Source organism: Nipponia nippon, unplaced genomic scaffold (genome assembly GCF_047370975.1).
Source record: "Nipponia nippon isolate SJK-2023a ecotype South Korea unplaced genomic scaffold, ASM4737097v1 scaffold_8, whole genome shotgun sequence".
Classification (NCBI taxonomy): Eukaryota; Metazoa; Chordata; class Aves; order Pelecaniformes; family Threskiornithidae; genus Nipponia; species Nipponia nippon.
This window is the reverse complement of record NW_028262402.1, coordinates 50,333,686-50,356,651: the sequence shown is the minus strand read 5'-3', so window position 1 is coordinate 50,356,651 and position 22,966 is coordinate 50,333,686. Positions and strand designations below refer to the sequence as shown.

At 40.6% G+C, this 22,966-nt stretch overlaps 1 protein-coding gene across 3 annotated transcripts in view; it reads right to left on the bottom strand.

The window, feature by feature from the left end:
• The window catches only part of IQGAP2 (IQ motif containing GTPase activating protein 2), a 130,667-nt gene that overhangs the window by 43,879 nt on the left and 63,822 nt on the right, over positions 1–22,966 (bottom strand). The window contains exons 3-13 of one of the 3 annotated variants that reach the window (XM_087741874.1): positions 19,389–19,545; positions 18,405–18,482; positions 16,538–16,614; positions 11,284–11,351; positions 10,810–10,923; positions 6,212–6,390; positions 5,468–5,555; positions 4,746–4,909; positions 4,132–4,219; positions 1,505–1,668; positions 806–966 (exon numbers count right to left, since the gene is read on the bottom strand). In XM_087741874.1, the coding sequence (XP_087598000.1) occupies positions 806–966; positions 1,505–1,668; positions 4,132–4,219; positions 4,746–4,909; positions 5,468–5,555; positions 6,212–6,390; positions 10,810–10,923; positions 11,284–11,351; positions 16,538–16,614; positions 18,405–18,482; positions 19,389–19,545 (1,338 nt within the window). The remainder of the gene's footprint in view (positions 1–805; positions 967–1,504; positions 1,669–4,131; positions 4,220–4,745; positions 4,910–5,467; positions 5,556–6,211; positions 6,391–10,809; positions 10,924–11,283; positions 11,352–16,537; positions 16,615–18,404; positions 18,483–19,388; positions 19,546–22,966) is intronic. The other 2 variants (XM_087741871.1, XM_087741872.1) reach the window with 2 other exon arrangements.

Genomic DNA, 22,966 nt, shown 5'->3' with positions numbered 1-22,966 from the left:
TGGCAGCCTTGTGAAGATCTTCAGCCACTGCTGTCCCTTTTGCCTAGTAATGCATTCGAGCAGCACAGGGAGGTTTCCACCAGCTGTGACCCAGAGGCAAGAACTGGCCCATGCCCCCATACTCTCCCTCACATGCTGGGGGCTTAGGTGTCACACAAATTGTAATGTTGCCTGATATTTTTTGCAGAGACACAAAAGAGCGCAGAGGTAGCAGCACATGGCTGTGACAAGTCAGGCACATGGCAGTGCAAGCAGCTGGCAGCTGAGCGAAGGCTATAATTTAATGTTGAACATGCATGTGTGCCACAGCATTGTACTCAGCTTTTTAGCAAGCAGGACTGTGCTACGTTTTTCAGACCTTTGCAATTCTCAAGCAAAAAGAGTCAGCCATGGTTTAAGGGACCTCCTGGACCTTAAGGCATTAAACACTACCTCATTCCAAAGATCTTTGAGTATTGCAGAGAGGTTACTGGTTAACAGTTTCCAGCTGCAGTTGGTTCATGTGTTAGTGTCTGCAAAAGTTCTTGTCAGATCTTAATGTTTGCTTTCCGAGGATATTTTCCCTGCACCTCACACATACTCTGCCCTCGAACATCTGAGGCTGTGCGATTGCTTATACTTACAGATACACAACTAGTTCAGCAATTGTCATATTATCCCTTATTAACTTATGACACAGACATTTATCTTGCAGCTCTTTCAACTTCATAGCCACAACACAGGACAGCCCACCTAGTAAAATGCCTACTTATTCTTTTGCAGAAGTTGCCAAGTCTCATCCAGACAAGACAAAATGAACCTTTACCGTTGCAAGTTTTCCTCTTCCACATTATTGAAGCCAATGCATGGGTTTCTGAGATGATTCTTTATCGTTAGGATGTCCTTATTTTCCAAGGCCTGGTTTAGCAACACAACAGCTGACAACATTTCTACTGCAATAGACAGTTCATCATGTGCCAGGTAGTTCTGTAGGACAATAACGTACTGCAGTCAGGAAGCTAAATAAGCAGTGTAACGAATTTGAGTTACACAATCTAGATACCATCAAGGAGATGGATTTGATTTAAAAAGCCTGGTAAATTTCCTAGTCACAGGCATGTCAGATTAACAACACTGGTGGTAGAACTTACTGGGTTTGCTACACATCCCTTCAGCCTTTCCTTCTTTTGCCCCACAGTGCTATCTATTCTGGTTTTATCCTCATAGTAGGGGATTATTTTTCTACACAATATATAAAACAGAGTTAGTCCTCATTAAGAGCATGCAACAATTAAAAAATATCAGTCAATTTGTTACAACACAAGAGCTCAGCCAGAGCAAAAGTGTGTCAAGAAACAAATTCTGTGGTTCAATATTGCCTATTCAACCAAAACCAGTCATGCAATATGTAACAACATGGCAAGAGAATTAAGTCTGATTTTACACAACAACATGCTATGTTTGTGCTCTTTCATGGTTTGACTACATAACATCAGCAAGCAGGTCATAAGCTTTTCACTCTTACCACAGCATTCTGTTGTTGGAGGTTGAACAGCTCAGTCTGATAGACAGCAGCAGCAAATGAGTGAACAATAGGCAGCTGTGCCTCCGGTTTCATCAGTGCAACCAGTGTTTTACTAGGATCACAGTTACGAATTGCAGTATTGATATTGTCAACTGCTATAAGTTCTAGAGAACAGCAGGGAAAGAGAAGCCTATTAATTTTCTTTTGCCGTTTCCTCTTTATGCCATGTAGATGACAATTAGGTTATTCCAAAGAATATAATTTGCTGTCATTAGAGTAAAAACCTGTATTTGTGTGAGATTCTTCAAGGCAACTGCTGAATGTTGCAAAACCAGTGTCTATTCAAAGGCACACAGCAAATAATGGACTGGAGGACTTTAATGTTTCTGGACTTTTAGATATTAGAGACTGCTTATTGTACCTTTAACCCAAAACAAGGAGCTGACCCCATCCTAGCACAGAGAAAGCCCTAACATCCCTCCTGGGTTTGCCTGTGGCAGGTACTGCTGGGTATGTCACCTCCAGTGCCCCAGTCTTGCTTCACCCCAAACTCTGTGCTGTGTTTCCTCCCTTGTCTCCTCCTTTCAGCAGGACCTAGCTCGGCTAGCTAGAACAAGTCTGTCCTGCAACACCAACGACATTTTTATAGTTCATTTCAGGAGGTCCTGTAGAAATCAGCCAAACATGTTGCGGGGCTGGGATTTTCAGAGGCTGAACTGATGGAAACCCACATGTTATGGTTTCTAGGACTTCCTCTGCATGCCATCACCTATTTGGTTGTTTAGCTGTATGGAAGATCAGTCGTCACAAACATTGCCATCTAGAAATTGTCCCCTTCTCTACAGCTCAAATTTTAAATTAAACTGACAACCATACAGGAGTATGAGCGTAACCCTTTTCAGCACCTGAGCAACTCGCCTGTTCTGATTTTTGCTGAACTGACTTCAGCAGGGTTTGAATCCCAGCAGAAAAATGCTGAACAACACTTCCTACTTGGGCAGCTGCAGAAACATTACAACACCCCTTAACTTAGTCACAGCCACTGTAATTGCACACCTGAAGGAGCCAGCTCTGAAGAAACCCGGGCCAGGACACACCCAGGAACACCTTGTACAAGGGCCCGCTCTGGTCTTGCGCAAAGGGAAACAACCTTGAAGGTTAGAGCACGTGTGGTGGAGTAAAGAATGACAACTACGTAAATGCCATTTCCATCTGCAAAATAACCCCCATCTCCTTCACCTTATCTTACGGCTTTTATGTATACTATTATCCAGGGAATGCTTTTAGTCACCACTGACTGCTCAGGTCTGTAGGAGACTGCATGTACAGCAGACACCATCCACAGTTCATGTTCACAGCAACAGTCAAATCTTATTATACAACACGAAGACTTTGAAAACCTTTCTAAGTAGCCAGGCGCACCTAAACAAGCCCCTCGCCTCATTTCAATTCCTCTGAAGCATGGTCATATGGGGCTATGTTGTTCTTGAAGGCTCTCTCTGTTGGCTATTCCTGAGGTTAGAAAAAGCAAAGGATCTCAAAGCCGAGATGTGCATGCTTTTTTAGAGAAAAGAGCAAAGAGCAAGAGAGTCAGAGCCATGGACTAGACTAGCTCTGTAGTCAATAACCAAGCTATTGTTTTCTAATTCAGGAACTGAGCATGCGACTTGCAAAACACGCTTTACATTGTTTATATTCCAATAACAAAACCCACTATTTTTTCCTTTTCAAACCAAACATAAGAAATAAGTCACACTGCAGATTGCTGTTACTGCTTTTCATACATTACATTTTTCCTCCACTTTTCCTTTACCAAGGAGCAACTCTTCTAGAGACAGTACTGCTCACCATGCCTAATCAATCTAAAACAGGCTAACTTTTGAGGTAGTAAGTCAAACTTCACTTCTGGCTTAAGCCAACCTCACAGTACAGTCTTTAAATCACATTACAAAAACAATCAGCCTGGATTCAAAGCATTGGAAATACCAGAGACAAAACAGCCACTCAGCCATTCCCAGGTGTAGCATGAAATGACAGCCATTTAACCAAAGCCGAACTTCTTAGCAAAGAAGTTTCCAGTCAAAAGCAGCAATAGATGCACTGCAAATTTAGATCCCCCTTAACTATATTTTTTACAAACTATAACTTGCGTCTTGTGACAATCTTAGCAGGATAATAACAGGTTCAATTTAAATACGTGTGTCTAAAAGTGAGAATAATTTTCCTCTGCAATGTGACTGCAAAATATTCTTCCATGTGATCATTCTATTTTAATTCTACAAGGATGGTCATCACTCCCAAATGAGGATTAATACTGCACTGATAAATACTTGTTCAAGCCATCAAGCCATGTATTGTCTTCAGTTTTAGCCAATGTGTTTACCGGTAGCTTAAGTTATTCAAATAAAAAAGTGTTAGCTACCTCAGATAAAAGGAGTACATCCAATGCAGCACAGATTGGCGACTCGGCAATTGTGACACTGAGAACAGTTACAAACATAAAATGCAATGTATATGGTTTCAGTTTGAGAAACCTCGTTTACATGCAAGGAATGGTGGATTCAATTCATCAACTTAATATAATTAAATGGTGATGGTAAGAAATGAGTATTAAAACAGTTACTCACTAAGCTTGTGAGCCTCAGCTTCCGCATTGGCAACACTAGCTTCTTTCTGTATTTCACTTTTGTCAAGCGTGTTTGGAACCCCTGCTATCTAACAGATCAGAAAAAGAGATTTAATTATGCTTTTAAGTTTGATAGGAGATAAGGGATAAAACCCCTTGATTGGACACTAGGATTTGGTTGTACTATCTCCTGTGCATCAAATACAATGTCACAGTAAACGCAGCATTAGTCGTTCCCTGTGATTTTCATCTTACTCAAAATGATGGATTTTCTCCTTAAAACCCAACTGACTCTTTCATTTGCTGTTAATGATTCAATATTACCTTTTTTTGTACTCAAGCTATAACTCATTTTAAAAGCAAATATAGTATTAGGGGCTGCATGCTATATCTCAAATTTTCTTCTTATATCTTAGTAACTACTTATAAGGGCATCATGTGCTTTAGAGCAAATGCAGCTACTTTGGTGTCAATAAGTACATCACTTATTCTAAAACCTCTGTAAAACTGTTTCATTAAGTGGTGCTGAAGGTAGAGTAAAGACAATTTCTCTCTGGATTAAAGTCAGCTAAAAAAAAAGCGAACTGATGCGTTGTGCCCGTTCCATTCAATTACCTGCATTTTCTGGTCTTTAGAATCACACAATTGCAATAGGGACCATGAGGAATTTTGCGGCATAACTTCAAGTAGGCTCAGAGCAGGACGATTCAAACCTGCCATCAGCGCCACTTCATCTTGCCAGTCAATAGCCTCATTCACTTGGACTAAAGCTATGTGAACTGAACTGAAAACAATGCTCATAAACAGCAAATACACTTTTGTGGAAAAAAGTCCATTGCTGTCAGCATCTCACTTTTTGTAAAAGCCAGCTAGGGTGGCAGTCTTTATCCAGCAGAGGATTATCTATTTCAAGCTCAATCCTACAAAAGGAGTTTCTGGCTCTCTGCAAGCCCATGTGGGAGCAGTTCAACCACAGCTAACTGAAAGCTTGTGAATGAATTTTGGCTCTATATAGAAGAGGGGTCAAAATTTACAGTATTCTGCACACAAAATGAACTCAAACATAAGGAAACAGAGCAGGCAATAAATGATTCGATTCTGAACTGAGGAATCCTTACAGCGAAAACCACAAACACAGACATTAGACCCCCCCAAAGATTAGTAGAGAAGCAGCAGCAAGAAAAAACTGTTGTAGGCAGACATTAACTACTTCTGCATATTTTACAAGTTTCCACAGAAATATTTTGTTTGTTCCTGTGGATTCAAGTCGTGTTCAGCTGGAATGTGGAAGATCATGTGTTACGTGCACACTTCCATAGGGATCCAGAATAGCTTACTGTTTATCTTATTGATATTGCCTTGAATCTCAGCTTGTGTCAGCAGCTCCTCGTAGACATCTCTCTCCTCCTCAGAGATTGTGCCGTTCTAAGAAAACAAAATTGTTGCTAGTACACCCAAAAACTTTGTAGAGAGAAAAGCTATCAGTGGGAGTCATTAAAACTGCATCAGCTGAAATATTTGCTGGATGTATTTGAAAAGGAATTTGTTGACCACATGAACCAAAGAAATTAACACTTCATGGTACCTGGCTGAGCAATATTTAAAGCACTTTCTGCTTCCTGTAAAATAGTCATGTAAATATATTGTAGCATTTCTCAACTACAGAAAGCATTAGCTCTCATGTAAAAAACAAAGCAAACAATTTCAAGTTAAAGATCTGTGGCAAAAGTAATAATTTATGCTCAAAAAAAGGTATCTTTTTTGGCAACTTTTTAAACAGAAAATTTTGTTTTCTCTAAAGCAGCTGATAGAGGAAAAACAGTATTTTTTTGTTTTAGTCCTCTGGTATTTAATCCTTTGGTCAAAGTTAAGCTACATCATACTCATAGTAATCATATTCTTACAAAATTGGCTGTCAGCTTGTTGCATTACCATTATTTATCTCATTTAGCTTAACATTTTTTCCTAATTGCGCTAATTTTAAAAATTAATTTAACTTAATTTTTAAAACTGTAATACTGCAGCATGAGAAGCAACATGAAGGAACATATATACTATGAGTGCTAATAGAATACCACTACCTTAAGTCTTGCATTTGATTCTTTTCTCCTTTTGGCTTCAAAGAGTTCATTTTGATAGTCCTGTGCAAGTTCCTCATCCACGTTTAGCAACATTGCATTTGGGTTCCTCAGAGTTGCAATGGTTTGCTCAGCTATTCCCTTCTCAACAGCTTCATTAATTGCTATTACTGCTGCATGCACTAAAATTAAAAGCACAACCCAAAATTTCAGTAAGCAAAACATATTAAGTTCAAATACTTTTAATTCCTTGACCCCAGGCTTCTTTTAAAAAGAAGCAAATGACATATGATTGGCAATAGGAGTATAACTTCCTTAATTAAATCTGGGGAAATCACCAATCAACAGAAAATCACTTAGCTGTTGTCACAAGACAACAAAATAATTGTATTAATAGAAGTAGCAGTAAAAGAATCAAAGAACAACAGCTTGTATATATGTATGTATAATCACATAAGTAACCACAATTTATCTAATTCCTGCCCATTCAGTCAGCTGTCACATGCAAGTTCTCTGTTCATTCAGCTTGACTCCCTGGGACTGACACCCACTAACCAGGGACATTTTCAGAACACCAGATTGGAAGCCTTCTTCCTTACATACATGTTCCTTGTATCCGTTTATTATTAATACTGTCACCATTTCTTCTGATTTATTTGAAATGAGTGTTTAATATGCATTCAACAATTTACATCTTCCCCTTCAAGCATCCCACTCCTAATGCTTCCCCTAGATTGCAGCAACAAAAGCACTCAATGTCTGCTCAAAGGTGGCACATAGCTGCCTGTTCCATGTTCACCCTTCTCTGAACCAGGGGGTTACTATTTTATTGACAGAAAATAAAACATGAATTACATTTTATTGTTCAAGTCCTATGTAATTTAGAAGGCAACTATATGCAGGAATTGAAAGCATTTCCAGTTTTTTCTCTTAGTTAAAGCTTCTTTCGTGTCCATAAAAATACAAGATATACGAAAGTATTGTCTAAATGAACTATATCTGAAAGATACTGCACAAGAATAAGGAAATTCAAACTCCATGAAACTTGTCCCCCAGAAAACATAGTTAAGATTCGCCAGGCAGGGTGCAACCCTGTGTAATACATCTAAGCCTGTCTGGGATGGACTCCTTTCTTAACTGAGGATCTCCACGAGCAGCTGTGGAACCAGAGACACTGCGATATAATGGTCTCTGCTTCTGTCACCTGCAAAGCCACAGGACACAAACTTTAAACGGGGGGAGGGGGACAGATGGACAGGGGGGACAGGGACACCCAAAGGGCTTTGCAGCGTTCCCAAAATATTGTTGAACAGGAAAAGGGGAAAAAGTGCCATAGGACACACTACAGCCATTGACCTGCTTAAGTCTTAAACCTTTCCTTTGAGAAAACAAGAAAACTTCAACTATTGAATAAATTCTTGACTCCAAGATTTTAAGAGTCAGAAATACTCATTTTTCCACACAGCAAATTTACATGAATGTACAAAATCAAAACCACTTGCAGCTGAATTAGGTGTAAAGTAATGGCTAACACACCCTTCCCAGGTGTTCCCTGCACACATTTGGCCCTGAGATCGGTCTACATGAAGGACTTTCTCTAGAGCTACAGTTTCTCTAGACCTTCATGCCACAAAGAGACACCAGCAACTGTCTGGTGGCATATCCATCTCATAGATTTTACAGACATTGCTATATAAAATGCAATTCTTGATAAATGTTTATCTAGATCCTACCCAAAAGGAGGAACACGACAACTCCCCATTTATCACCACAGTGGCTTGTCTAGGATTTACTTTCATGCCACCAAGGAGATGTGTGAGGGAAAACACGAATGCCATCTTTCCATATTCTATCAATATTTACTTGCTATGTGGCCTTGCCTGGTTTTGCTAAACTGAAGAACAGCATTCTGTAAAAAGCACTTTTTTGGATTAAGGTTAACTGAGGGTCTATATATCTGAGTTTAGAGCCTTCAACTTCTTTCAGTATGTGAAAGAGGTGAAAGATGCCTGCCAATGATTAGGAAATTCGAGTTTTTAGAAAGACAAAGGGGTGTACAAATTCAGAAAAGTAGAACAGAAGAGCAGACCACTGGAAAATCAACATAGACAAATGAAGCATGAAGTGAAGCTATGTATATTCTCAGAGAGGGCAGTTACTGGAAGAATTTGCCTAGCTGTTAGTGGACCATCCATTGCTTAGCATTAAATTCATGCAAGAAAGTTGTTCTAAAATGATTTCGCTCTAGCTCAGTTCAGCACAGCATCAGAGGGGAAACATATGCAGCTGGCATGATGGAGGAGAAGCAAGCAGAAAGACACACTGGTTCCACTGACATTGAACTCTATGAACAGGGGAAGTTCAGACTGGGTATTAGGGAAAGGGTCTTTACTGAGAGGGTGGTCGGTCACTGGGACAGGCTCCCCAGGGAAGTGGTCACAGCACCAAGTCTGTCAGAGTTCAAAGAGCATCTGGATGACTGTCTTAGTCATATAGTTTAGTTTTAGGTAGTCCTGCAAGGAGCAGGGAGTTGGACTCGATGATCCTTACAAGTCCCTTCCAACCTGAGACGTTCTGTGATTTTATGAACACTCAGATCAGCTTCAAGGGGCTAAGAGAAGACTGCGGTTCTCAGACACACATATCATCCCCACATCCTCTTATAAAATACAACATATAGGAAGGATGTAATCTCTTCCACAGTTGTGTAAGAGGCCTCACTGATGTAAGTGGAGCTAGCAAAAAATAGTCAACAGGTAGGTTCAAGGTGAGGATGTGAACAGGTATTGGTGGATGTTGTGAACCCATCTACCAAGAGAAACAGTGAGAAACCTGATTGGACTTGAAAGAGTAGTCTAGAGGCGTGGAATAACAGAGAGGGTTACTTGCAGAATAAGCTCGCTTTGAAAGCGCTGAAGTTTACTCTTTGCATACTGATTTTTACTATTGCTGACAGTACAGCAGGAGTCATCAGTAGTCGTTTCACTTCATATATCCTTTTGCTTTCTCCGTTTTGGAAGCAGGGTGCTAGACCCTTTCCTCTGGCAGGATCTCCACAACCAACCTCACTAGTGCATGATGGTTCCCACAGCAGATGTTTCCTGTTCTGGGGCAGGGCTTGTTATCTACAGCAGACTCCTTGCCCAAAGAGACAGAACCAGCATCAGGAAACCCTGCTTTTCTAAGGAAGACTTAAAACACTTCAAAAGTTAAAGGAAACCCTACACGCACTATAAAAAGCTTTCAGAGAATGAAGTTGCAGCCCTTTCATCTTTAGGAAAGGAAGGAAGCTGTGGAAAAGTGCTTTGTAGTCACTAAATCTCTGAAAATTTGCTAAAAAAGAAGACAAACTACCCCCACATCCAAAGGCAGTATTTTAAGAGCTAGCTTTGCAGAAGCATGCATATATTAAGCTATAGCAGGCTCCAAAACATACAACGCAGAAAAAGTGAATCAACAAGAGGAAGCATGTTTTAAGTTAAGGTCTGAAAATTTCAGCCCATTAAGTAACATCACAAATCAGCTTGTTTCAATTATGCTACTTTGCAAGGTTTAACAAAGTTGCAATGGAACTTAATTATAATGCAGCCTTTATTTCCCCCTCTCCACTGCCCCATGTACAGTCTGCAGTGCTGTTACTGGTTTGTTATCAGTGATCCACTGTGCCATTTAACATACTCAAGCCAGCCTTTCTGTTCTTCAGTTTGTCCCTCTGAAAAAGGCTAGGATTTCAAACAAAACAATTAGAGGTCAAGTGTGGATTTAAGTGGACACACTTCATTTCATGTCATGTCATTTAAATTCAAGCTTTTTTTTTTTTTTTAAATATATCACTTCATTCCACAAATAAACTGAAATGGGAAAAAAAAAAAAAAAAGAGGTATTTACAGATGGATAGGCTTTGGCAGCAAAAAAAGCATTTAATTTTGTTTTTGCGTGGAAACTGTTCAAGACAGACTCAAAAGGACCATAACTATCCATCAATCCCCCTAAAAAAGAAAAGCTTTTTTCAGATGCACCAGCAGGATGTGGCCTCCAGCAGGATTCTACCATGCTGTGGGTCACACGCCACTGCTCAGACAGATTGAAAGCTGCCCATGGAGGCAAGTGATTCCTCCATGTATGCACCACCATACGTGAGAGAGTTGTCTATCTGGAACAGTGTCTTGTCCTCACAGCAACCTGATTAGGTGTTTGAGGAAAACTACAAGCACCCAACACAGGAATGAGGCACAGAGAAGACACCTTGTTCCCATGGCTGTCTCCATTGTACCCCCTACGGTGTAGAGGCAGATGCAGAGCTCAATTAGTCATTCTAGAGGAGCACTAGCTACTAAAACATTAAATCCATGCAAAAGACTGTAAGAAATCTTTGTTTCTGGTAGCACTTCCTATGGTTCAGTGGAGACGCTCAAAAATGCAGACTGAAAAATTGCAAGAGGTCTTGTAACAACGGTGCAGTGTGATAGGCAGTGAAAATTTGCTTGCTTTCCTTGCTATTTATTAAAGGGTGACAAATCAGATGAATTAAAACACAGAAAGTATATTGTTAGCGTTCTGTCAAATTATCAAGTAGAAAACACAACAAGAGCCACACTTACATGCAGCTTCATCCATTGACAATTCACTGGCCAGAATCCCACCAATTTTACTAAAAGATGGCATCTGTATACCATACTTCTCTAGCTCCTTTCGCATGTTGCTGATTTCTTCCTCTGTTCACATAAAAAAAGAAATATCAGAACAAAAGCATAAAAATTTAATTATGAATCACCATACCTATAAATATGGGTGCAATATTTTTGAAAGCACTTGTGGCCAGGGCTTTTTGACAGTTTTTCCTCCCCATTTTGAAAGAATCTAAGATGTGACAAGTATTCCATGCAAATTTACTCCCTTCTGTCCTTCACAGACTGACATTCATTAAAAATAGCAGCCTCCCACCTATTTAATTAGGATGTGTTCAGAACAACCTTGCGGGAGGAGAAAGACAATAATAGAAAATATGTACAATGTTAGCAGATTTACTGGGTGAAGAAACCATCTAACATATGATTAGATAAGCTATTGATTACCTGTGAAGTCTACTTTTCCCAGTAGGTCCTGGATCTGTGGTGCTAATCCTAGTTTGAACAGATATAAACTGCAAAGAAGAAAATTAGAATTTGAAGTCCCACATGCAGTTGAGGTGTTTGCCTTTTGTACAAGAGAAAAGCGCGTTTATGAAGCTTGTCCTTTAACCCTTGAATTTCATGGGCCGATACAGAATAAATGAACCCTACAGTTTTCTTTATGCTGTATTTTTAAGTCTCACAGAAAGAGAAGTCTTTTTTGACTTGATGTTTCAAAAAAGCATCTCTAAGAGAGGTACTGTCAGTTTATCTCAGATCACAGGGGACATGTAAACAAGTAGAAAACCTTAGTGGAAAATGATTAAAGAAATGCAAAAGCTAGTCTTGGGGGAAAAAACAAACAAACAAACAAACAAACACTCAAGATGTGAATGCACTTTAGTACAGCTTATAGCTTTGGATCTATGTACTGTTTTGACTTATGTTATTACATCCCTGTAATTAATAGCTGAAGACACAGAAATCACTGACACCCTTCTTAAGTGTAGAGTAGCAAAGACCTGTAAGGCCCTCCAAGCCCATCTCAAATATATTTGTGTCATTAGCTATTTAGCTTTCAGAAAATGAAGTAAGTTCAATTTAAAGTGCTAACAAGGAACTAATATTTTTGTTTCAATATAGCATGAAAAGTATCTATAATAATTATTCCTAGAGCTCTGCGATGCTATCTGAAAAACAGCTGAGTACATACATATTTTCTCAATATCTTTCAAACACAAGGCATATATTTATCTACAAAAGACTGGTGTTTCAATAATTTATGAGGTGAAATTCAATAAACAAATGAGTTTTGCAAGCAGGGATTAAAAAGACAGATTTTAAAAACAAGACTTAAATAACACATTCCTCCAAAAGAATTATTTTGCACCTCTTTTTTAAATTATTTCACCCCAACTTCATACATCGCAAATGCGCATTGTGGCTTGGGATTTTTGTTTCTAGAGGGGTACATTTCCCTTTTGTGTTTTGTTCTTGGTTTTTTGTTTGGTTGGTTGGTTGGTTTGGTTTTTTTTTTTGCTATTAGGAAATTACAGGATGATATTTCAAAGCAAGTATTTGTAGCTGTCACATTTATTTCAGAGCACACAGAATCAGCATTTCGTCTTCCATGCTACCACAGCTAGTCCTCTGAGCTATCACGACCTAGATGGGTGCAACAGCACATATCATGTAGGTCGACACTCTCTTGACTGCTGCAGCCCCTCAGAATCATTGCTGCTGCCATTCTCACCTGTCAAAGCAGTCTTAAATGCAAATTAGCTATAGCAGGAAAAAACCTACATGACTATAATAATTAACCAGGTCCCTCCATTACCCTGATCTGCCCACCAGTCTTTCCCTGTGGGCTTTTAAAGAGATTTTACTCTAATTTTGAGACAGGGACACAGTCCTGGCTGAAGCACTGGGTGTCATACAGTTATGGAGATCAGCAGCATCTCAGGGCTATGCTGGCTTTTTTTGGGGTCACCACAATAAAGAGACAAAGTGGTATGAACATTAGAGACTTATATTTTTGCTGTTCAGCACTTCCAGAAGGATATTGAGCCATGTGCTTTACTTCCTATGCTCCTTTGTTTGGATAAACTTATTAACCACCAGGTGGTGCTGAAAATGTGCTTCAGGTCTTGCAGGGAACACAAACATGCTTCTACTCTGTATTAAAGTATCATTTCACTTGAACAGCTTGCTTTATGCTTTTATAGTGTAACTTGAACTACAGGGAACCCACATAAAATCAAACGCAGGGGGTCTTAGGGTTAGAAAAGCTGCATATGAGGCATTAGGAGCAGGGGAGAAACAGAGGGGAAAGGGCAGTTCCCAGGTGAAGTTCCCTTTGCATCGCCCACACAGAACTGCAGTTCACGTCAGCCAGAGGTTCCTGGATCTTGTTTTAAGCTTAGCTCATGTAAAACATACTGTAAAAAACAGATCTGAAAATAGTGCACTTTTTTTTAAACACATGCTTGTTATTTTACTGCTTCCTAGGAAAACAATGTTTTGAAGCTGTCCAGCTTCAGATGGACAGTTTGTCCAGGATGTAGCAGTGATCTGCTTGCAAAGATCATTTGAAAACTAAATTTTTCAGGGGAAAAACACATATCATAAACACTGCTATTTAGGAAAAAGAATCACTGTTAGGATCTTAATTTAAATGAAGCAGTTCTTAACCTCCTTTAGTCCAGGACCAAATCCAAATCAGCTTTCACAAGGAAAATGGTGCAAGAAGTGAGAACTATGCCTTTGTATTTTTCAAGTCTGGCTTTAAGAATTGATGTTTCAACAGAATAAAAGCAAGATGGTAGTTATATTCAACGGGAGTCTAGAAAGTGTTTGCTAAGTCACTCCTTCCTGGCCCAAGCAGTGCTGTATTTGACAGTGCAAGTTATTCCACATACTGTAAGTGCAATGGTCTTCATTTCAGACTTGAATGAGGACATATTTAAAAAAATATTTAAACCATTTTGCTTAGAGTCATTGTCTATCTTAAGGCCCTCTAACAGCTCAATAATCAACAAAACCCCAAATTACTAGACTTTCCCTGTGAAATGTTAGCATTTCAGATGTCAAATAGACCCTTTGGATAGACAGAGCTTTTTGCTCCTATTACCTACAGTTAAGGCTATTTCACGCTTCTTAAAGGAGCAATTAAAAAAAATGTTATCAATTTTAAGGACTTAAATTATGCACACTGACTGTGCATAAATGAATTCATGTAGGAAAATCTCAATTAAAGATGGCTTCAGGATTTCCAAGAACAGGAACAAGAAAATATCCCATCTGTGTTAAATTTACATAGCTGTATTGGAAAGCTCAAGAATCATGTTGGTTTGGAGTAATGACTTGATAACAACTAAAAAAGAATAAGAAGCAGGTCAATCCCTCACCTTTCTGAGAAAGTGCTCAATTTTTGCAAGTTATAAGCCTTTGAAATTTGAGCATGTTCTCCAAGATGCATTAGAGTTTAGCATTTAAACCCAATAGTGATTCTTCATATAGTGGTCATGTGCGTATGCTACAGCTGTAAAGGTGAAAAGCCTGCCTCAATTGCTGTTTCTAGGTGCTGTGGTGCTGGACCCTGCGAACAACGGGGACATGGACTTTTCCAGGGTTGATGAACCCTGAACTGATTCCTGAAGAGGATGCTTTGACAAACCCAAAGAATAGAGCAGGTGGGGTTACATGGCATGGAGTCAGGGGGACAGACACCAGCAGGTCAATAGTTTCAACAACAAAAGGGGAACAGAACTGGAGTCCCGCGGCTCAGTGTCCTCCGACGCCAACTCAAGTGCGAATGCTGCTGGCCAAGCAAGTGCTCTGTCCTTAATTCGGTTGTTTCCCAGACTGCTTTCAACATAGGCTGTGTGCCATTCAATATTGACACTGGAGTTTGATTTAAAAGACTCCAGTGAAGGACTTACAACATGCATTTTACAAAAAGGCATGGAAATAAATGAAGCTCAACAGTTGTTTCTCTGATTCTTACATCCTGCATGGGATGCAGGCTCAGGGCCCTACACTTTCATGGGAAAGCATCATAAGCTAAAGCACTCCAAGCCTGTTCCCCTTCAGTGTGGCATGATACATTTGATATGAAGTCCATTTCTAAAATAATAGCTTGTAAGTACAGAGTTATAGCTTTGTGTTGGTATGCAGCAAGGAAAAGTAATTTAAAACATGACAAACTTGAAAGTGAAAGCTGAGACAACACAGAAAAACAATCCTGACACTGGCATAAATCTTGGGGCATGACAAGATGGAGAAAGGAAAACTCCTACCAAAGGTCAACCCATTGCAAAATTCAGTTCAAGATGAAGAGAGTTATTGCCATTGCTATGATTAGGCAGGTCTTAAGAAGGTATCTAACATATGGGCTTATTGTTCATACAGCATTCAAACCCACAGTTGATAAAGTCCTCCTCCATAAACGAGGAAGGAAATATCTGAAAACTGCATTGTGTTCTTCCACCTCCTGCAAAACACCTGAGCCGGTCCATAACATGGCCTGAGGGGCATGCAGCCCACCATGTCAGCCTGAGCAAGTTAACATTAGAGCCCCATGTGTCCACTTCAGAAAATTGCTTTAAGCTTACATAAGACACTTGCTGACAGAACAGACCACACTACCAAGTTTTAGGTGAGAGCTACCCCTAAACACTCCTGGTGATACTAACTAGTTAATATTACACCAGGTGTAATCATTTCAAGTGGCAACACTTGTCAAAGATGAAAAAAACAATACTAGGGATGTCAACTGCAAAAACCTAGTATCCAAAAGAAATACGATGAACTTTGGTAGTATGCCTTATTTATTGGCAGTGAGTGCACATAGCAGAATGCAAGAGTGGGCAGATCATGTCAAGGATTAGACCTTAAAAAATTTCAATTACAGCATGTATTGAATAGTTTCTGACCTATAGCCCTGGAGCAGCTGATGTGCCTTTGAACACCATTAGGAACGTAGAAGAGAGTTTGGGGCATAAGTTAATTACCTTCTCTGCAAGCCTAATATGCAAGAAAGTAATGCAAGGAAAAGGCCTCCATGTGCAGAAAATAAGCTGGGAGAACCACAAGAGGGAGGAGCTGTCTGCCAACACCACTGCCCCTCACATCAGGGACAGCATGAGGCAGGTGTTCGTTACTATTCGTGCTAAACATCAAGAAAATCCTTAAAGCAGGACATGAAAAAAGCTCCACCTTCAGTGGTGTGGTCAAAGCCTTCCTGACTTTACATTCAAAATCAAGATGCTCAGAACTTTAAAGCTTGGAAAAATGTTAGTTTTTACATTAATGAATACAGTAATTATTTGCTCCTCTTTTGGGACAGAAAGATGTCAGTTCATCATCATTTTCACTCTGATCCATATATCTGCCCCATGGTTATACTAATATTTTTGCTAAGTTTTTGTTCATTTATTTGGTTTCTGTTGCAGTATGTGTTTTGAAATGATATGTGCACTTTGTGAGAGGGTGTAGTCATTGCGAGGGCTGTCTGTGCTAAATTCAATAGTCCTTCTTTGCTATTTTGAAAATAATTGGGCCAATGGCCCTGACAAAGTTGGACTTTTGTCTCCAACCTTAAATTAATGAACCTGTAAATTCTGATAGATTTTGATATACTGGTTACCCTAAAGCTATTTCACGACTTACACTCCTAGATTTGGCAGTTACTTTAACTTTTACTCCCATCACCAGTTACCTTAGAGCGTGAATGCAATATATCATCCTAGGGATGTTTTTCCTGTCGTAGACATCTGTAGTCTCTGGATAAAAGATCTAAAAAACAAAGACCACAGTTAAAGGAGAAGACTTATTACTGAGCAGAAAAGTAGCTAAAATGAGCTGTCTGCAGAACCATACCTAAAATTTACGGAAGTTCAGCTGTTACTTCTATACACTTATGAATCAAGTCTCTTCTGAGCTTATTTTAACTTTATCAGTAGTTTTCATAAGGAATAGTTCAATAAAGTATAAAAGCTACTTAATAAGAGGGAAGAAAAGGAAGATAAGCAGACAGCATTTCAGCAAGATTTTTAGAAAAGGTCCTTCGGCATGAGGTCAGCCAGTAGGGCTTGTCCTACAGACACCCAGAACCCGGGATGCAGTTACAATTCACAAAGCCTCATTGCAAACCAAACCTATCAAGTACGATTTAAAAATGCAAAATTCTAATTGCCAGCACCCCTAACTGTGTGAATACATCATTTACAGAGAAAGATATTCAGAGAGAGGAATATTAAGCAATTTAACTGAAAAGTCACATCATAAGTTCCAGTTCTGGTTCTACCATTAATTTGTTCCTGGCCTTGGTCCCAGTCACTAAACACTGTTTCTCCACAAAAATAAAATAAAAGACTTAGCTAACCGTGAGACTTGGCAGTGTGTTTCCAGCCCAGGCTGGGCACTCAGGGATGCACCATTCCACAGTTAATAGGACAAGACCAAGTAAGTCAGGAGTACAGTGTTTTCTTCATCATTTGTTCACAACAGGTTTGGGAGGGAGACTCAGGAAAGCTTTTCACCATGACCATCCTCCGCAACAGAAGCAAAACCTTTCAGAGGAGGGATGGCAGGGTGGAAATCAGCCAGCTGAAAGGAGGACTCAAGTTAGAAAAAGAGAAAAAAAGCCTGACCTGCAAGAGGCAGGACCCTCCTCACCTCTACTGCATTTCTGATGGCAGTCACAGGTACCCCTTTCTGCTTATGGGCACCTGCAGCGAGTTTGCCTGCAGTGACTGGCTACTAGACCCTGCAGCCAGCCATCTGAACATCCCTGTTGTGCCCGATCCCACAGCACATGGGGTAGCACAGGGGCTGCCCTCACCCAGGCACCTGGGTGGCTGCTGGGCAGCCTGGGCAAGGAAGTACTTGCCCCAGGATGTGTGGAGGTGCCGAAATGTCCAAACAAGCAGAGTAGGTGTTTCCACACAGCCCTTTCTTAAAGGATTTTTATCTGAAAAAGACTCACTGGTGCTCAGAAACAGCAGCAGAGGTGGGAGATGACAAGCGAAGACCCACAAGGAGGAAGATAAATATGCTAGGTGACCCAAGAAAGCAGCTGGTGGAAGAGAAGCAGCAGCATAGCCACGCAGACACATTGGAGCGTGCAAGGACAGTCTGGAAACAGGGGAGAGGCAGAGAAACTGGGCCGTACATTAAGAGGAAGAGGCAGCAAGAGACATGATGAAGGGTAGTAACCTAAAGGAAACAAATATTTAAGTTTTCCATTTTAAAACGTATTCCTTTCAGGCCCCCACAGAAACTGTACCAGCAATAAAAGATAGCTAAAACACTGCTAGCATCCCCATTTGTCTTCCCACAGGAGGAGCACCCTGAGCATTTCCACCCACGGCACTCGTCCACAGCACCCTCAGCCCACACACACCAGCAGCAGCAGCATATAACTGGCACTGCTTTCAGCATTACCTTCTCTTCAGATTTGTTTCCTGAATTACCCCTTCCCTGTAGACTTACTGTATGCAACCGTTTATGCTCAAGCAGATGAAAACGGATCTCAGTGAGTCAGTGCCTTGAGCCAGTTTCTTTGCTAAAATTTAAAGGCTTACCTTAGGCAGACCGATGGACTCCATTGCTCTTAACCACTGCACAGTGTTGTCAGTGTGCCGAAAATGAAGGCCAGATCTCTATTGGAAACACAGAAGGAAAAAATGATAAAAATCACATAAAGTAAATTCTCTAACTATTGATCCTCCTGTTGCTTCCCGATTTTATATCCTGAAATCGAGTTCAGGTAATTTTCCCTTGTTAGAACCTGGAGTTTTTAAAGAGTCAGGGTAAAGGGAGAAAAAAAAGCCTAAACTCAAGTTTTGAAGTTTTTCAAGAGAAGCATTTAAATGTAACCAGGATTCTTAACCACAGTTCTGTTAACTGTATGGGACCTAGAACAGCTTCATTTCTCAACTCTCAAACAACAGCCAGTGATTACACCTTAAAAATGTCTGTTTCAAGTTTTTTCCACCACCTCTACATGTTGAGATAATGCATTCCATGGGAGGACTACTGCATATGCATATATATATATATATATATTTCTGTATTATTGAGTATCTTGGAATTAACAAACAGCTCACACAGGTAGCAAGCTAAGCTTAATTACTGGTAACTTTTTTGCTTCGCAGTGTTAAATTTGGTAAAGTAAACACACAGACCTAATGAAGTGAATGCCCTCCCATACAAAATGAGGAAAATTTGGAATAGTTACCAAGTTTAATTACTGAATTGCTTTTGGCTCCTATTCCTAATGAGAAATAATTGTATAAGTGGTAAAGCTCATGTTCTCCCTGCAGCCAGAAGTGTAATTTTTTCAGCTTTAAAAACATTAAGTGACACTAACATAGGTTTTCTAAGGGTAAAACATTTCTGATGTATCATGCTGGTTTTCTTAGTGCTGTGTGTCTTCCATCTAGTCCTGACAGCCTTATGAAAAAGATGCAGAAAGTTAACCAATCATGCTTGGGTATCTTTAAGAGTTGGAAGACAGACACTACCTTTTTTTGTCTTGTTGGTGAGAGAATTGGAAAAGTTATTACCTTATAGCGCTCCTGCTGAACATCATAGATCTTTTTGTCTGACACCACGTTAGGGGCAAAGAATTTCGCGAGCTTGGCAAGGTAAACACCGTTTCTTAAGCCTTCTTCCAGCTCTGTAGTCGGGGGCAGCTCTTCTTCCAGGCAGACCTCCATCCACCTACAAAGACATCATTTGAGAAACAGTGTTATTTGTGATTTTAATAGAAGTGACATCTTTCACCCACAACCATTGTACTTTTAACGTCACTACCACAACATAATCATAATCAGTAAGAGAAAAGAGTGCAGGCTGAGGAGAAAATTCTTGTATTGATTCACATGGCAGATCAAAATGACTAGAGAATCATATCTGCACTGTGTGGTCATGACCCATCAATAACCAAACAACATGCTTTGAAGTATACATCCCCTAAGAGATCTGATTTATTTTGTGTTTTCACACTGTTGCGTGAAAACACTCATATCTTTTGAGCAGCGTTAGGGTTTTAAATAGACGGTAACCAGAAGAAAACACAGAGTGCTGTGTATTATTGATGTTTGCATTTAAAAAGCTCTGTGATAGCTATGCCAGGCCTGAACCCCAAGAGCATCAAGGTCAGCAATGTCCTGGGCGAGGCTGGTTCCTGCAGCCAAAGTGCTCTGCAACTCAAGCTCTCAACAATATTCATCTGGGTACAGAGCACTCCTGCAGCTCATCCTCCTCCCACATCACACAGCAACCCTCCATGTTCACCTGTGAAACACATGGAGCTGGTGCTGGAGGAAGGAGTGAAGCTTTTTGTTGAAACAGCCCAAGGTGCTTTGTGCATTTGAGGTCTGCCTGGCAGTGAGTTGGCTGAAACATTCCCACTTCCTATCAGGTGGGATGGTTTCTTGTCAAACAGTGACTAAATCCTTCAAGGTGGTAAACTGCTTATGGTTTTGAGACTTAGATGTGATAAATATGGTACTAGATAGAAAACAGTAATTATTAAATACACAACCAGTTCAGAAGGCCAGTAAGAGACATAAACCCAATTATCCAGTATGTTTATATCAAGTAGCCAACAGAAACTGCTACCAAAGCACTCCTGAAAAAGGTTAGCATCCTAATCATTGGACCAGAAGTTCTTTACATTGGTGGTCTAAGTGTTTTGGCCCTGTGATATTATCATTATTTCTAGCAGCTAAATCACATTTCAAGAGCTATAAATCTGGTTAGTTCTTTCCCAATGTAGGTTTGGGTTTTTTTGGTTGGTTTCTTTTTTTTTTTTTTTTTTTTTTTGGCTTAAGCAATCTCTTCTGTTGTTAGAAGGACATTAATACCATTACAAATAGACAAGAACAAAGCTGAAGACATTAGCTTGCTTTACTTACTGTCACTAAGGCAGCATTGCTGTATGCTGTGTGAGACAGCATTACAAATCTAACATCACCTCCACAGGGTGACTTCAGAAACCAGAAAGCTGGGATGCAAGTTGAAAATGAGCCAGTTTTTCCCTCACCACAGAGAAGAATAAAGCTCACTACATCATTTTGTTTCACGTTAAAACTCAAGACAAATGACCTACTCCATCACACTTTTGGATTTGTTACAGGACATATGAAAGTTGTTTCACTGAAGCACAGACTACCCAAATAGCTTTTCAGGAAACCATCAGCCATAAATCTGGGACAATATCACACAAAGCTGCATGGAGTGAATGTCATTAGGGGAACTGTAGTTTGCAGTATAAAAGCTACTTCAGTGAAGGGAATCATATCCCTGACAAGTTTCCCTGCTCTGTCCTGTGTTGTATGTTCACGTGTTATGGGTCCATGCCAAGGGTCTCAAAAGTCATCCTTATTAATGACATTTTATAGACTAAATAGATACACACATTAAGGCAAAATGTCACAGCATTTTTCTTCCCCAAAAGAGAGGGCAAGGAAGAAGAAACAAAGAATGTGTACTTGCAGCAAACATGGGTTTCACCTGAGCTAGTTAGCTCTTTCTATAGAATTGAATTCCTACAATGTGTCTTCTAGAAAGAGAGTTGTATGGATAGCAGGAGGAACTTGCTGAGCCACAGGAGGTATTCACCATGAGCTGAAGCTGACCCTGTTGTCCAGTGGACAATCTCCAGAGAAATGAACTGTATGCCCCCAGAGAAGTGTTTGGTACCTTGGACTGGATCCTTTATACTTCTAATTCTCAGTTTTCTTATAAAAATATTTTTTGGACATCTTCAGTCCAGGGCACCAAAAAAAAGATCATACTCGATCTGTCTTTGAAGACACACACGTGCCCCCCCAAATTGCTTTTCTCCCTTCTGGTACAAAAGGATCGTTGGGATGGGGACACACACATGTGCCCCCCAAAATTGCTTTTCTGCCTTCTGGTACAAAAGGATCTTTGGGCCAGGGCCAACTGCATGAGATTCAACAAGGCTCCGTGCCGGGTCCTGCACTTAGGTCACAACAACCCCAGGCAAAGCTACAGGCTGGGGGAGGAGTGGCTGGAGAGCTGCCCGGCGGAAAAGGACCTGGGGGTGCTGGTTGACAGCTGCCTGAACACGAGCCAGCAGTGTGCTCAGGTGGCCCAGAGGGCCAACGGCATCCTGGCTTCTATCAGAATAGCGTGGCCAGCAGGACGGGGCAGGTGATAGTGCCCCTGCACTTGGCACTGGTGAGGCCGCACCTTGAGTCCTGGGTTCAGTTTTGGGTCCCTCCCTACAAGAAGGACGTAGATGTGCTGGAGGGTGTCCAAAGAAGGGCAACAAAGCTGGTGAAGGGTCTAGAGCACAAGTCTTAGGAGGAGCGGCTGAGGGAACTGGGGCTGTTTAGTCTGGAGAAGAGGAGGCTGACGGGAAACCTTATTGCTCTGTACAACTACCTGAAAGGAGGTTGTAGTGAGGCAGGGCTTGGTCTCTTCTCCCTAGTAAGAAGCGATAGGATGAGGGGAAACAGCCTCAAGCTGCTCCAGGGGAAGTTTAGGTTGGATATTAGTAAAAACTTCTTCACTGTTTTCGGTAGTCAGGTACTGGAACAGGCTGCCCAGGGAAGTGGTTGAGTGTCCATCCCTGGAGGTGTTTAAAGAACTGATAGATGTGGTGCTTGAGGACATGGTTTAGTGGTGGACTTGGTAGTGATAGGTTAACAGTTGGACTCGATCTTCAGGGTCTTTTCCAACCTTAACGATTCTATGATTCTATGATTCCAAGAAAAGTTTGCTACTTATAGGCAACTTTCCCCTGGTGCAAAATGAGATGGTGCAGGAGCTCCCCCTAAAAGCCAACCAAGCCCTGCTATTTGCCTTTCCATCACAAGCAGGTCTTCCTCAGCCTTTCCTTCACCATGCAACTGAGGTTCACCAGCAGAAAGAGCTCCATGTGTCAGCACTGGCCCATGTATTACATTTAATAGCATTATAGTTGAACTTCCATTAGCAAGGCATCACTTAGTCCTAAGAAGGAAGGGCTAATAACAACCTGGGCACAACACCAGAAGAGAATAGCAGCCTTCAGAGCAGGTCTAGGTTATACTTTACAACCCTCCAAATTCCAGTTCTTGTGACACAAAGAACTTGCTATTCATAATCTACTGATGGTTTGGGGAGG